Genomic DNA, 13,485 nt, shown 5'->3' on the forward strand with positions numbered 1-13,485 from the left:
GATATTGAGCTCCATGATCTGTTTGTATATTTTGGAGATTAATCCTTTGTCCATTGCTTCATCTGCAAATATTTTCTCACACATGCACCCCAGTGTTCATTGCAGCTCTATTTACCATAGCCAGGACATGGAAGCAACCTGTGTCTATCGACAGATGAATGGATAAAGAAGATGTGGTACATATATACAATGGAGTATTACTCAGCCATAGAAAGGAATGAAATTGGGTCATTTGTAGAGATGTGAATGGACCTAGAGTCTGTCGTACAGGGTGAAGTAAGCCAGAAAGAGAAAAACAAATATCATATATTAACGCATATATGTGGAATCTAGAAAAATGGTACAGATGACCTATGTGAAGGGCAGGAATAGAGACGTAGACGTAGAGAACTGACATGTGGACACAGGGGCAAGGGGAGGGTGGAATGAATTGGGAGATTAGGTTTGTCATAGATACACTACCATGTGTAAAATAGATAGCTAGTGGGAACCTGCAGTACAGCACAAGGAGCTCAGCTTGGTGCTCTGTGATGACCTAGATGGGTGGGATGGGGGGTGGTGGGAGGTCCAAGAGGGAGGGGATATGTGTATACATATAGCTGATTCACTTCGTTACACAGCAGAAACTAACACAACATTGTAAAGCAATCATACTCCAATTAAAAAAAAAAAAAAAGGGCTTCCCTGGTGGCGCAGTGGTTGAGAGTCCGCTTGCCGATGTAGGGAACATGGGTTTGTGCCCCGGTCTGGAAAGATCCCACATGCCGCGGAGCGGCCGCCCCCGTGAGCCATGGCCGCTGGGCCTGCGCGTCCGGAGCCTGTTGCTCCGCATCGGGGGAGACCACAACAGTGAGAGGTCCGCGTATCGAAAAAAAAAAAGAAATGAATATAATCTCTTTAGAAAGGGAGGAGAATGGAGGAGGAGGCTAAAGAGGGAAGAGGAGGTGCCAGACAGGTACACTGTCCTTTTCCGTGATGGCAGCACACTACACACTCAGTGGGCACTCAGGAAAGTTGTGATTAATGAATCCATAAAAGAAAAAATGAATGGGACATGGTTAGTAGTGTTGTGGTAAATACTTCACAACCTGCTCTTGGGGAGGGGGGATGTTTCGTAGTGTTTAGAAATATCAGTTGTATAAATCCTCCCTCCATGGCCAATTTTAAACTACCCACATGAATTCACTAAGTGTGGAATTAGGAAGAGAGGCACAATATTATCTCCACTGAACAACACAATAGACCTAACTTCAGGAGCATAGATAATAGTAAAATGTAGTATGATAATTAGGAAATAATGAGTTTTCAATATTTATTGCCTTTGTTTTTTAACTTCTTTAATTGTGAATGTCTGTAATGTAGTTCTTAATCATGGCTTTAAGAACTAGCTTGCAAAGTACGAGCCAGCTCCAGCCCTCCAATGGATGGGCGTCCTCAGATGCTGCCATTATTCACGTTGTATAGAAAGAGCTTTTTCCATTTTTCTTTCTTTAAAAGAATTGAGAAAAGCAAATAGGAGACAGTACAAGAAATCTCCTGAGAATATTTTCTCCTTAGCCACTTTTCCAAAGTTTTTTTTTTTTTTTGATACATAACTCATCAGAATTTACAAGTGGAATGTTTAAGAGAAGATGAGTGATATATCTATTTCTACCAATAAACTCTATAACATTTTCAACGTTAAATGAACTTAGTAGGGAGGCGGAGTTGCGCAATGTAAAAAGCCTGAAACTAGCAGTTAGCAACCCCAGGTTTAATAGTTTGAGGCTTTGAGCAGGTCATTTCACTTTCCTAGGCCTCAGGGATGCCCACTGCCTCACTTATATCACAGGACTTTGTGGGGATCAGGTGCGGGTCTTCTAACTTGCTGAAATGTTGATAATCTGTTACTTATTCTTAAACGGTTTGGTAAAAATAATATGTTTATATAGAGAAAGATAAAGCAAAGATGTCAAAATTTAACAATCGGTAAATCTAGATGAAGGATATGTAATCATTCAAATTTTTCAAAATAAAAAGGTGGGGAGGACAGGATTAAAGACACAGACCTACTGGAGAATGGACTTGAGGATATGGGGAGGGGGAAGGGTAAGCTGTGACAGGGCGAGAGAGAGTCATGGACATATACACACTAACAAACGTAAGGTAGATAGCTAGTGGGAAGCAGCCGCATGGCACAGGGATATCGGCTTGGTGCTTTGTGACCGCCTGGAGGGGTGGGATAGGGAGGGTGGGAGGGAGGGAGACGCAAGAGGGAAGAGATATGGGAACATATGTATATGTATAACTGATTCACTTTGTTTTAAAGCAGAAACTAACACGCCATTGTAAAGCAATTATAACCCAATAAAGATGTTAAAAAAAAACAAAACTCCAAAGTGCTAACCAGAAAAGGAATAAATAAATAAATAAAAAATAAATGTTGCCACAATGAAAAAAAAAAAGGTGGGGAGGGACTTCCCTGGCGGTCCAGTGATTGAGACTTTGTCTTCCAATGCAAGGGGTGCGAGTACAATCCCCCTGGTCAGGGAGCTAAGATCCCACATGTCTCCCAGCCAAAAAAAACCCACATAAAACAGAAGCAATATTGTAACAAACTCAATAAAGACTTTTTAAAAAAATGGTCACATCAAAAAAAAAATCTTTCAAAAAGGAAAAGGGTGGGGAAATGAGGTTATATATTAATGAGGTTATTATACACATGTAGCACTCTGTAAACCTGCAAAGTACTAAACAAAGATAAAGTACTTTTACCTGCTTAAAGAGATGTGGTATCCAGATACCATAGCTATTAAGATAGTCAAAGTTCATTTCATCTAGCTGATTCAATTATTCAGCAATTATTTACTGAGTATGAGACCCTAAATGCTGGTGATACAATAACGAACACGGCACAGTCCATAATCTCATGGAAGTTACATTCTAGTTAGAGGGACATACAGTACACAGGCAATTACAATTTGGTTTCAATAGAATTAAATGATGCTGTGCTGACACAGAAGGAACATGTAAGCCCACCTTATGTGATAAAGAAAGACTTTCCCAAGGAGCCTAAAATCTAAAAGATAGGAATTAATCCAAGGCCTGGAGAGAAGTCAGCATTAGTAGATGTAGCTAGTGTTTATTGAGTATTACAATGTGTCAAACAGTGTTCTAATTACTTTACATGCTCATTTCCTACTCACAGAAGTTCTTTGGGGCGGGCTATTAGTATCCTACTGGGACACCATCTATTGGTGCCCCAGACCCGATAGATGAGGCACAGAGTTATTGTTTTTAGGCTCTGGAAACTTTATTTATCAATAGAAAGGCCCTGATGCAAAACTGACCGTGACCTATTCCAAAGAACTGCAAGTTGTTCTGTCTACTGAAGTTTGTACGTGAATGTGCTGGGGGAGGGGTGGTGGTAATGAGGAATTGCGGTGGAAAGAAGTAAAAGGCCTTTAAAACCCTGTGGATAATAGGGTCCCGTTAAAGAGTATTAAGCCTGAAGGCAACAGGATCAAATTTCTGTTTGGAAAGACCACTCTGTCATCGGTGTGGAGAATAAACTGAGGCGAAAACAAAACTAACAGTGGGCAGGCCAGTTAGGAGCCCATCAAATCTGAGGGAAAGAGAGTGTGACCTGAACCAAGGCACTCACAAATGACAGTGCAGAGAACTAGGTAGAGTCCAGTAGTACTTTGGAGATAGAATTTTACTGGTGGGGCAGAGCCAAGGATGATTGGATTCCAAGGTTTCTGGGTTGGGCAACCCCGTCAGCAGATGGGGAGCCATTCACTGAGATACTGAGAAGAGCTGGGGGGAGGTAAGATGAGATGGGGTGATAATGAAAAGGCAATAAACGGATTTAGCCAAGATCTTACAGAGATCAGGACATAAGAATCTGAATCAAGGGGCAGTCAAAACCAATGTTATTTTGATCCTCTACCAAAAAATCTTTCAAAAGGAGAGTCAGTTCTTGAATTACGGGGAAAACAAGTGGGGTTCCCATGATTCTGGTTGGTTTTAATCATAAGTAGATAGTGAATATGAAAAATACATTATAACGTATATAGACATTACCTTTCATTATTATTTTCATTATCATTACTTATTAATATTTTCCCTTCCTTTTATTAGGTTCAAACACCCAAATAGCCCTTTTTATTTACCCCTCCATAAAAATGTTTCCCTCTTTTACTCTTTCATTTCACATCCTCATCTTCTACTGTAAGATTCAATGGAAGGAAATTTGAGGAGAGTTGAAGTGGTTTTGTCTGCTCGCATCAGTCAATAAGCAAAAGTATTTATTAAGAGTTTCCCAGCGGTGATCATTTCTAAATGTATAGAAATATCAAATCACTGTGTTATGCATTAGGAACGAAATAGTGTTGTAGGTCAATTGTACTTCAAAAAACAAATACACAAACTCATAGAAAAAGAGATCAGATTATGGTTACCAGAAGCAGGGGTTGGGTGTAGTGGGTGGGAATGGTATGAAGGCAGTCAAAAGGTACAAACTTCCACTTATAAATAAGTACTAGGGATGTAATGTACAACATGATAAATATCATTAATACCGTTCTACATTATATATAAAAGTTGTTGAGTTCTCATAACAAGGAAAAAGATTTTTTTCTTTTACTTTGTATCTGTGTGAGATGAAGGATGTTCACTAAACTTGCTGTGATAAGCATTTCATGATGCATGTAAGTGAAATCATTATGCTGTACACCTTAAACTTATACCGTGCTCTATGTCAATTACATCTCAATAAAAAACTGAAAGAAAAATTTAATCAAAAAAAAAAATAGCGCCTCTCAGGTGAGCATCCAAAGCTCAGGGAGTGACATTGCCATCAAGGGGCCATGTTCTTTGGGGTCAGATAATTCTGAATTTAAATCCTCCTGCATTTACCAGCCACATGCCCTTGGGTAAATAATCTGTTCATCTCTCTGCTCTTCGGTTTCCATCAGAAAAAATAATAAAACGGATAATTCCTCACAGGTCTGTTGTATTATGTGAGATAATAAATGTGAAAGAAAGTAACAGAGAGACTAGGGCTCAATAAATGTGGTTCCTGTCCACCCCATAAGGCTGTTGCCCAGGATAAATGAGCTAATACTCAATAGACTGTTGTGATTTCCTTGGAATAATTCTGCTATATAAGTTCAGTTGTTTTTAATGAACTTTGCTGATGTTGTTTCTGTTATCGTTTTTACTGGTACCAGGGGCTTGCAGCAACCGTGTCTATAAGCCTTTGAAGAGCACTTGAACATATCTTTATTATTATTATTTTTGAATTCCCTTATTTCTTTGTGTCAGCTTGGGAATCATTTCTTTCTTTACTTAGTGCTGCTTTGGAGAAACAGCCAGATGTCTGTACAATTTGTCGTTTCTGGCCACATACTCTGTTATTTAGATACTCGGCTTTGTTCAGCTAAGATACCGTGTCTATTAAAGCTTTCATAGTCTGGAGAAACTATAATTGTGCTGTTCTTGGCACACAAAATGAAAGAGACTGGGAGATTAAAAACTGGAGATAAAGGAGGGCTTAAATGTCACTGTAGGTCTTTAACTTTTTTTTAATAAAAAGAAATAATAAATTTTTTAAACCTTTAATTTTACATAAATTGCCTATTACCAGTATGACTGCTCTGATGAAAAATTATTAAACTATCCATTAAAGCTGGCATAGCTAAAGGGAAGGGACTTTGGGGTTGGAGAAGCAGTTAACCTTCTCCCCAATTTAATAGCATTGTCTGTAAGGATTAGATGGTATGGCTTCTCTGTGACTTGTACTCCTAGACCAAGACCTGCAACTCCCAACTTTTAAGACTCCATTGTGGCAGATGCTTGAGCACTTCGTGATGTCATAGAAAACCAAAGAGGCATCTTGAATGTTAAATTTGCCAAGTACGTTTGGTTTTCCTTTTTTTAAAAATAAATTTGTTTATTTTTGGCTGCATTGGGTCTTCGTTGCTGCACGCAGGCTTCCCCTAGTTGCGGCAAGAGGGGGCTACTCTTTGTTGTGGTGCACGGGCTTCTCAGTGAAGTGGCTTCTCTTGTTGCGGAGCACGGGCTCTAGGCGCACGGGCTTCAGTAGTTGTGGCACGTGGGTTCAGTAGCTGTGGCACGTGGGCTCAGTAGTTGTGGTGCATGGGCTTAGTTGCTCCACGGCATGTGGGATCTTCCTGGACCAGGGATCGAACCTGTGTCCCCTGCATTGGCAGGTGGATTCTTAACCACTGTGCCACCAGGGAAGTCCACCTTTGGTTTTCCTTGAGCAAGGTTTATTCTGCGGCTGCTCTAATACTATCTCTTAGCACGTGGTCTGAGTGATTACAAAGCAGAAAGAGATTTCACTTCCTGTGTCCCAGAGAGCCTCATTAGAAACTGCAACCTTGGCCCCCCTCACTTCTCAAAAATTCCAAGAGATTTCGACTTAAGATAAGTGTTCACTTTTTGTTTGTTTGTAATTGTGCCATCTTGCTTTGAACAGCAATTATAGTGTGTGTTAGCATTTTAATGTTTAACAGGAATTTCCATTGAAAGTTATTTGTATAAAAGTGGACTTAGTGTTTTGCAATCCAGTTACACTATTAATGAGAACTGCATTTATTTTATTCTTTTCTTGTTAAAGTATTACCCTCCCAAAGATACTAATTCTGCTTCATTTTTGTGAAGTGCCCAAATGTAAAGTTCTATTCCACAGTATCTTACTCAAGGCTCCTGTCATAACACCCCTGTGAGACAGACATTATTATCTTAATTTTACAGGTGAGGATACCAAACTCAGAAACTTTCAGTTACAAAACTACACAAAAATGTGACTCAAGGGCTTTGACTCCCAATCCAATGGTCTTTGTACTTCACCCTGTACAACTTGCTCATATTAGTTGAGGTCTCAAATAAATTAAAAAATCTTAGTTTTCCTCAGTGCCATAGTGGGCATAAAGATGCTTTGGAGGGCATAATGGACTTTCCATAAATGGACGAGGCAGTGTAAAGAGCTAGGCCAGCCCTGCAAACAAAAGCCTGGAGAAATCAGGATTCCCAAAGAGAGAAAACCCCAGTGGGTGTATTTAAGTCATCTCAGACATAAAGAAGCTGGGCCGGCAGCAGCAACTTATCCCACAGAGGAAAACCTTCATGGTGATAACTGGGCTTATCACAAAGGAAGAGTCTGTGGGTGGAGCATTGGAGTCTTCGAGACTGAGCGACATTCAGTGGCAGTAGAAGAAGTAATGACCCCATATTCAGTCAGGTTTAATAATCTAATGTTTACCAGATGATATGTGCGTTGCAATAGAGAACTGGAGAACTTTGCCATGATATTCTCCTAAATCTTGGGCTACTTCCCCAGCAGCCTTCACATCCTTAGTCGCTTTTTTCGTCTCTTTCCTGCCCGCTCACTCAAGCAGAATTCAGCTGTGAGATGGCTTCATAGCTTCACGCACCCCATGCAGGTAAATGTCTCCCAAGTTTTATCCCTAAACCCAGCTATGACCCTTTGGTCCCATAATTATCTACACAAGGGACCTGACCCATTACTACCTACCAATGGGAAGAGTGTTGGGATTTTTTCCCCCAAATTCCACCTCCACCAGGACCACCCTCCCCAGGAAGATATCAGTGGAATCTGGGAGTATTAAAGGAGGAGAGATAGGAAAGACATTCCAGCACAGAGATGAGAGCACAGGGGTATGGGGAGCCATGAAGAGGCCGACCTGACAGGCATGGGGCTGGTGTTGGTGAGTAATAAGAGGGAGGAAGCCAACTGCCCAAGCTGGGACCTCAGAAGGAAGGGCCTGGGCTGGCAAGGGGAAGAGATTGGACTTGATCTAGTGAACAACTGAAAACAGATGACCGACAAAATAAGTTGTGTTAGGAAGATTAATCAGACTGTCTGGACCATAGGAAATGAACACAGAGACACACCCAAATGTTAAGAAACAAGGGAGGCACTAAGTGCCTGGACAAGACAAGGAGAGAAGAAATTAAGGAGAGTTTACTGACCGTGGTGACCAAGGAGAAAAAAGATAATAGAAAACGATTTGGAGTTTTGTGCGTCATTCCCTCCACTGTAAAAATACAGACACAAGATTAATACAGACCTGTTGAGTTGGAATCTCTGAGTAGGGGGGGCAAGTGTGTGTTTTCTAAAGACTCTGCAAGTTCAACGTGGGGAACCACCAGCCTGTGGAGCAAAGCAGACAGATTCCAGGCGGACTGCCTTTCAGTTAGTCTTCTCGGATTTCTCAGTCAGCGGGCTTAGCCCATTGCTAGGAGGTGTGATGGAACACGCAGGAGGCAGCAGCTAACACTAGTGCAACACTTCTGAACACTGGACTCCTAACTGAGGTTCTAACTACAAGAACAAGAATTCAGGAGAGGAGGGAGTGGACCATGGACTAGGGCATCAGCTGAAGAGCCCTTCCTAGAGACACTGGGACATGGCCCAGACCTTGAAGAATGGCTGAGCTGTAGCTGCAGACAGACAGGTGGATCAGGGAGCTGGCGAAAGCAGACTAAGCATCATGCGGTATAGTTTTGAATGGGGTACGTGGGTGCTACATTTAGGTAGCAGAGGAGGCCAGGTGATCCCCAGCCTCCCTCCAAGTTGCTCTTCTATATGAGGCCAGTGACCCTCATTGAGGCCACGGGCAAGCACATTTTTACCTTTGCTTTTCCCATCTCTCCCATTTGTAGCTGGCCCTCTTCAACCACATCCTAGCTTTTTGTCTCTCATACTGTTTGTGAGCACACATTAAATTCATTTACACTAAGATATAAGGACACATAATCCCTTATGTTAGCCTGGCATATTAATAAGCCTTTGTGTAGTGATGTCACTTGTAGAACCCTTACTTCCTTCTCGTTATAGCCCTATGGAGTGGGGAAGTTAGAGATTGTCCCCATTTTATAGAGAAGGAAAAAAGGTTCAGAGAATCTAAACAGCCACTGCAAGATCACTAAGGGGAGAATTTCAATAGGGGACTTGAACACAGGTTTCTTTCTGCCACCCTGTTCCACATCTTGCTGCAGTATTTGCATTTCAACAGGGATCAGAGCCCTGTGCTGAAGGTAGGTGGCTCCGAGGATTTCAGACATCGACCCAGAGATAGGAGAAGATTGATTCTTTCAGTGGAGCCCTGAGTCACGCTACATAAGTTACTGCCTTTGCCTCCACATTACCTGCGAGTTGTGTGATCACAGGCAAGTTAGAGAAAATTGCCAGAGCTTCACTCTACCTGTTTTTGAAATGGAAATAACTGTATCTGCCTAGTAGGATTCTTCTGACAATTTCCTGAAATACCACCTGGATAATGTCCTTGTCACACAGTCGGTCTCAACAAACCTCCTTTTCTCTCCCCCTTTTCTTCCCCATTTTATCTACACACAAGGCAGGCCATGCTAAGCTAGAACCCCAGCCTCACCCAGTCCCTACAAAGACCTTTCCTATCGCCTCTCCTTTGCTTTTGCTCTTAGCCCTTCCTCTTCTCCGCTAAATCCCTGTGTCCAACCACACCAACCCTCCTTCGCTTCTCAATCTAGCCAAGCTTTTTCCCTGCGCAGTACTTTTGCACACACTGGTTAGTCTGGCTGAAACCCACCTTGCCCTCCTCCAGCCCTCCTTGGTCCTTGTGCTCCAGGCGTAAGCCCAAATGTCACGTCTTCAAGAAGGACGAAGTAGCTTCCCCCTGTATTCTTTCTCACTGCATCCTGTACTTTTCCTCTGTTATTACAATTTGTAGGTACATGTGAACCTTACATTTACCGGTTTAGTTTCTGTCTTCTCCACGAGACTATAGCCTCCCATGTTGGTCACTATCTCTGGGGCACCCGGTACAGAATCTAAAACCTAAGTCACGTTCCATTAATATTTGTGGGCTGTGTGTTGGGTGAATGCTGCTCTTCTCTCTCCCTTTTGGGATGACCTCCTACAGCCTCCTCAACAAATCATATACTACATACCACCAAACAGCATTCCCATCGAGCCCACATACCTGACCATCTCCTTCATTTTCTTTTCCCAACAGTTATTCATACATTATCACGAATGAGGTGGTGTTCTCTGATTGTTTCATGATCCTCTAATCACACCATCAGTTTTCCAAGGGCTAAAACTTTTTAAGGATCTTTTTTGGGATCCCCCATAAACCTAGTAGAATAGCTGGAAATGCTATCAGTGCTCAGTATTTCCTGATGAATGAATGAATCAACCCATCAATCCTAGTATAATCCTTTTTTGTGCAGAGAAAATCTTCACTTAGCAAATAGGGAGAGACTATTGCATCAAAACAATCTCTAACCACGACCCATTGCTGTTGTCCCTCTTCTGGGGTTACCATTTTGACTTTGAATGTGAAGCAAACAATCTTATCTTGAAAGGGGGATTGGATTTATATTTAATAAGAGAGACTGAATCGGAAGCTTGCATTTTTTCCCAAAATTTAATAACAGCACTAGTAAAGCCTTACACTCCTCAGCTGGCCTTATTTCAGGTGTAAGAGTACAGAGCTTCCGGGTAAGCTTCTGTCTTGATGTTAGAGCAAGGCCCATAACACCAACCCTGTTTAAATTCATTGAGAGCCAGGAGGGGGTCACATAGCAGGGCATCTAGTCGGAGCATGCTTTCAGAATCAGTCAGTCCAGTCCAGGCCTGGGCAGAGGAGATGAAGGGAAACATCTGGTTACTGAGAGCCACTGTCCCCAAACATTTGAGATACTGATAGCTACCACTGATGACCTCAGTAAGTAAAGACATAGCTTTTGATCTTATCCCCTTCCTCCGTTCACAAGTAGAACGAAATGAAACAAAAAACATATCAGTAAAGCATGTCATTGTTATGCCCCAAATACTAACTTACTGAAGGGGGATTTCAATTGCTACCTTCATCCCATTATACTGAAGTAGAACCTTTAGTTTACTGGTTGCCCTGCTGCTAAACCTCAGGTTGCTCCGTTGCTCATTTTATCAGTATTCTTTGAATGATTAACAACAAAAACATATATATATTTACATATATATGCATTTATGTATGCATTTAAAATTATATATGCATTTTAGTGTACTTTGACAGTTGCCCAGCAAGTTCTGTCTAGATAGTATCTTCCCTCTGGTTTAGTATTTGATCTTATACACAGAGCAGGGAAAGGTAGGTAAGTTTTGCTAAATAGCTGTTGTCCATGAACGCTGTCAAGGCTGGTATGGCATCTGTTCTTTGTGTGACATCACTTTATCCCCTGTATGCCCACCCCTGCTTGGCTTTGTGACAATCAACAGAGCCAGTAAGAGATGACTGCTGATGAGTCCCCTTCTATCCCCATCTCTCAGGCTGCAGAAGTCCTGAAGGTTGATGGAGGGCCATGCTATTCAAACAGCAGGCATGGCTGAGACAGAAGCTCCTGGTGCTGGGCAGCCTTGCTGTTGGGAGTCTCCTGTATCTAGTCGCCAGAGTTGGGAGCTTGGATAGGTAGGTGATTAAACACATACTTATGCCTGTATAACTTTAAATGTCTCTTGATTTCAACTTCCTTAGGACATAATTTTAAATCTATCCATTTGTTTTCCTCCTTCAAGATTCCCAAGAAGCATGTTTTTCTGCAGTATTGATTTTGATTTATTGAGACTTTAAAAGAAAGAGATCCAAGTTGCTCAAACCAAGGTGTTCATCAAGATCCATTTGTATTCTGTGTGTGTTGTTTGCTCTCAGAGAAGGGATAAAGCCATGTACAGTAAAAATGTCATTTACTATAGCTCTGTGTGCATCTGGTTGTTGACCTCTAGCCGTAGCAAAATAGTGATGATGTATTTATGTATCTACATTTTGAAATTTATAAGTGGGCAATTAATGTGCTACCAAGAGAGTTAAAATTATGTATGAGACTGTAAAGGAGCTCATCAGGTTTGGAATCCATTGCCCTGGAAAGATGGCTGCAGGGGGAGTTTTAACTATGTTAATTAGCTCTGGTTTCCAGGAGCTGAACATACCAGACAAGGAGTCTGTCGCTCAGAGTAATGGCCCAGAAAGCAATGGAAAGTTCACAGAGAGGAAATTTACAGAGCTAGGGTTTGGCTCTAAATAAGCCAACAGTTGAGAGGTACTAGACCTGCAGAAGTCCAGCAGTGTCACCTGGCTTCAGATTGAATGCCACTGGACTGTCCCACATCCGGTATGATTAGAAAGGGTAGAGAAGTTAATTTCTGAAATTTGAAGCTTCCTTTAAAATTAATTCTTGCTCTTGAAAAACTGATGTATGCTCCCCATGAATTCAATTCCCATTTTCTATAAAAGTGTAGCCACACATTAAAATAAAAATATCTTCCTTACATTTTTTCTTTTCTAATCTATAGATCTTATCACAGAAATACTTAACAAATAGTATAACAGTGGTCTTTGCTTTCCTTCAGCCAGTATTAATTTTGACTGATAAAATGAACCCCTTTGATGCTTTTCAATTCAAAATTCCTAAGTAAACTTCCTACTCACTATGGGAAACGGTATAACCCAGAGCTTATCACTGACTCCAAGTAGTTCCCTAAAGTAGGACTTGTTATTAGTGAAGAGCCTTGAGGTGGTACCATTGTCCTATGTCCATAATGGAACTTTTATATCAAGTTCTTCCCAATACCTTTAGTTTGCTTCTAATCATTTGCTTTATTGAGTAATTGATCTAACAATCATTAACATATTAGTTATTTAGTTGATAACTCTTTTCATTGTTAACCTGGTCTCTAGTCTCTAATGGGGTAGCTTTTATAAGGAATTGAATTGCTTGGGGGGCTTTCTCAAAACCTCTCATTGCGAGTTCGAGCAGATTGTCTGAAATTGACACATGCTGACACAGACCTGTCCTTTAGAAACTGAAGACCCTGCTCTCTGGGCGGGAGGCTGAGCTCAATTACTTCTACTGTCCCTTCCAATCCTAAAATTTCATGTTTTTTAGTCTGGGGTCCATGCCTACTCTTTAGGGAGTGGAAATAATATGATATTTTTTCCTATCTTGAGTTAGGGAGTCCAAAAAGCAATTGTTCTGCAGGGAATGAGCTCCCATGGTAGAAGGTAAATAAAGGAAAGAAGGAAAATGACCTTTTCTAGAAGTAGAGAAATTCCTTTCGAGCTCAGACAGGGCAGACACTGTTTCAGCCTCTCTCAGCCTGGGTTCTGTGAGAGAATCAAGTCCTACAGCAAAGAATTTGATTGACTGTTTCCTCAGTTCTCCCAAGGACAGCATCATTCAAGATGCCTGGGAGAGAAGTCCATCCATTACATTCAATGGATGCCTTAAGGGATTAGGGTTTAATTCTCAACCAGAGCCCAGCAAGAGCTAAAAGATGAATTTGTGACATCCCCATCAACGTCACAATTGAAAACATACTTTGACTATGTATGTGTTGCTCCTTATATATCTTCCATTTAGAGCTCTAACATATTAATCCTATTAACAAAGTTATGAAAACAAAATTCATGTTTCTCTAAAATATTAACTGTGATT

At 41.2% G+C, this 13,485-nt stretch overlaps 1 protein-coding gene across 5 annotated transcripts in view; it reads left to right on the top strand.

The window, feature by feature from the left end:
* HS3ST5 (heparan sulfate-glucosamine 3-sulfotransferase 5) overlaps window positions 1-13,485 on the top strand; it is a 291,317-nt gene that overhangs the window by 273,951 nt on the left and 3,881 nt on the right. For 4 of the 5 annotated variants that reach the window (XM_067702312.1, XM_067702310.1, XM_067702313.1 and 1 more), the window contains one exon: window positions 11,324-11,462. In XM_067702312.1, the coding sequence (XP_067558413.1) occupies window positions 11,356-11,462 (107 nt within the window). In that variant the 5' untranslated portion in view covers window positions 11,324-11,355. Of the gene's footprint in view, window positions 1-11,323; window positions 11,463-11,569; window positions 13,117-13,485 lie in introns of those variants that run through there. The other variant, XR_010933759.1, reaches the window with a different exon arrangement.

Source organism: Pseudorca crassidens, chromosome 13, assembly GCF_039906515.1.
Source record: "Pseudorca crassidens isolate mPseCra1 chromosome 13, mPseCra1.hap1, whole genome shotgun sequence".
In the NCBI taxonomy this organism is placed as follows: Eukaryota; Metazoa; Chordata; class Mammalia; order Artiodactyla; family Delphinidae; genus Pseudorca; species Pseudorca crassidens.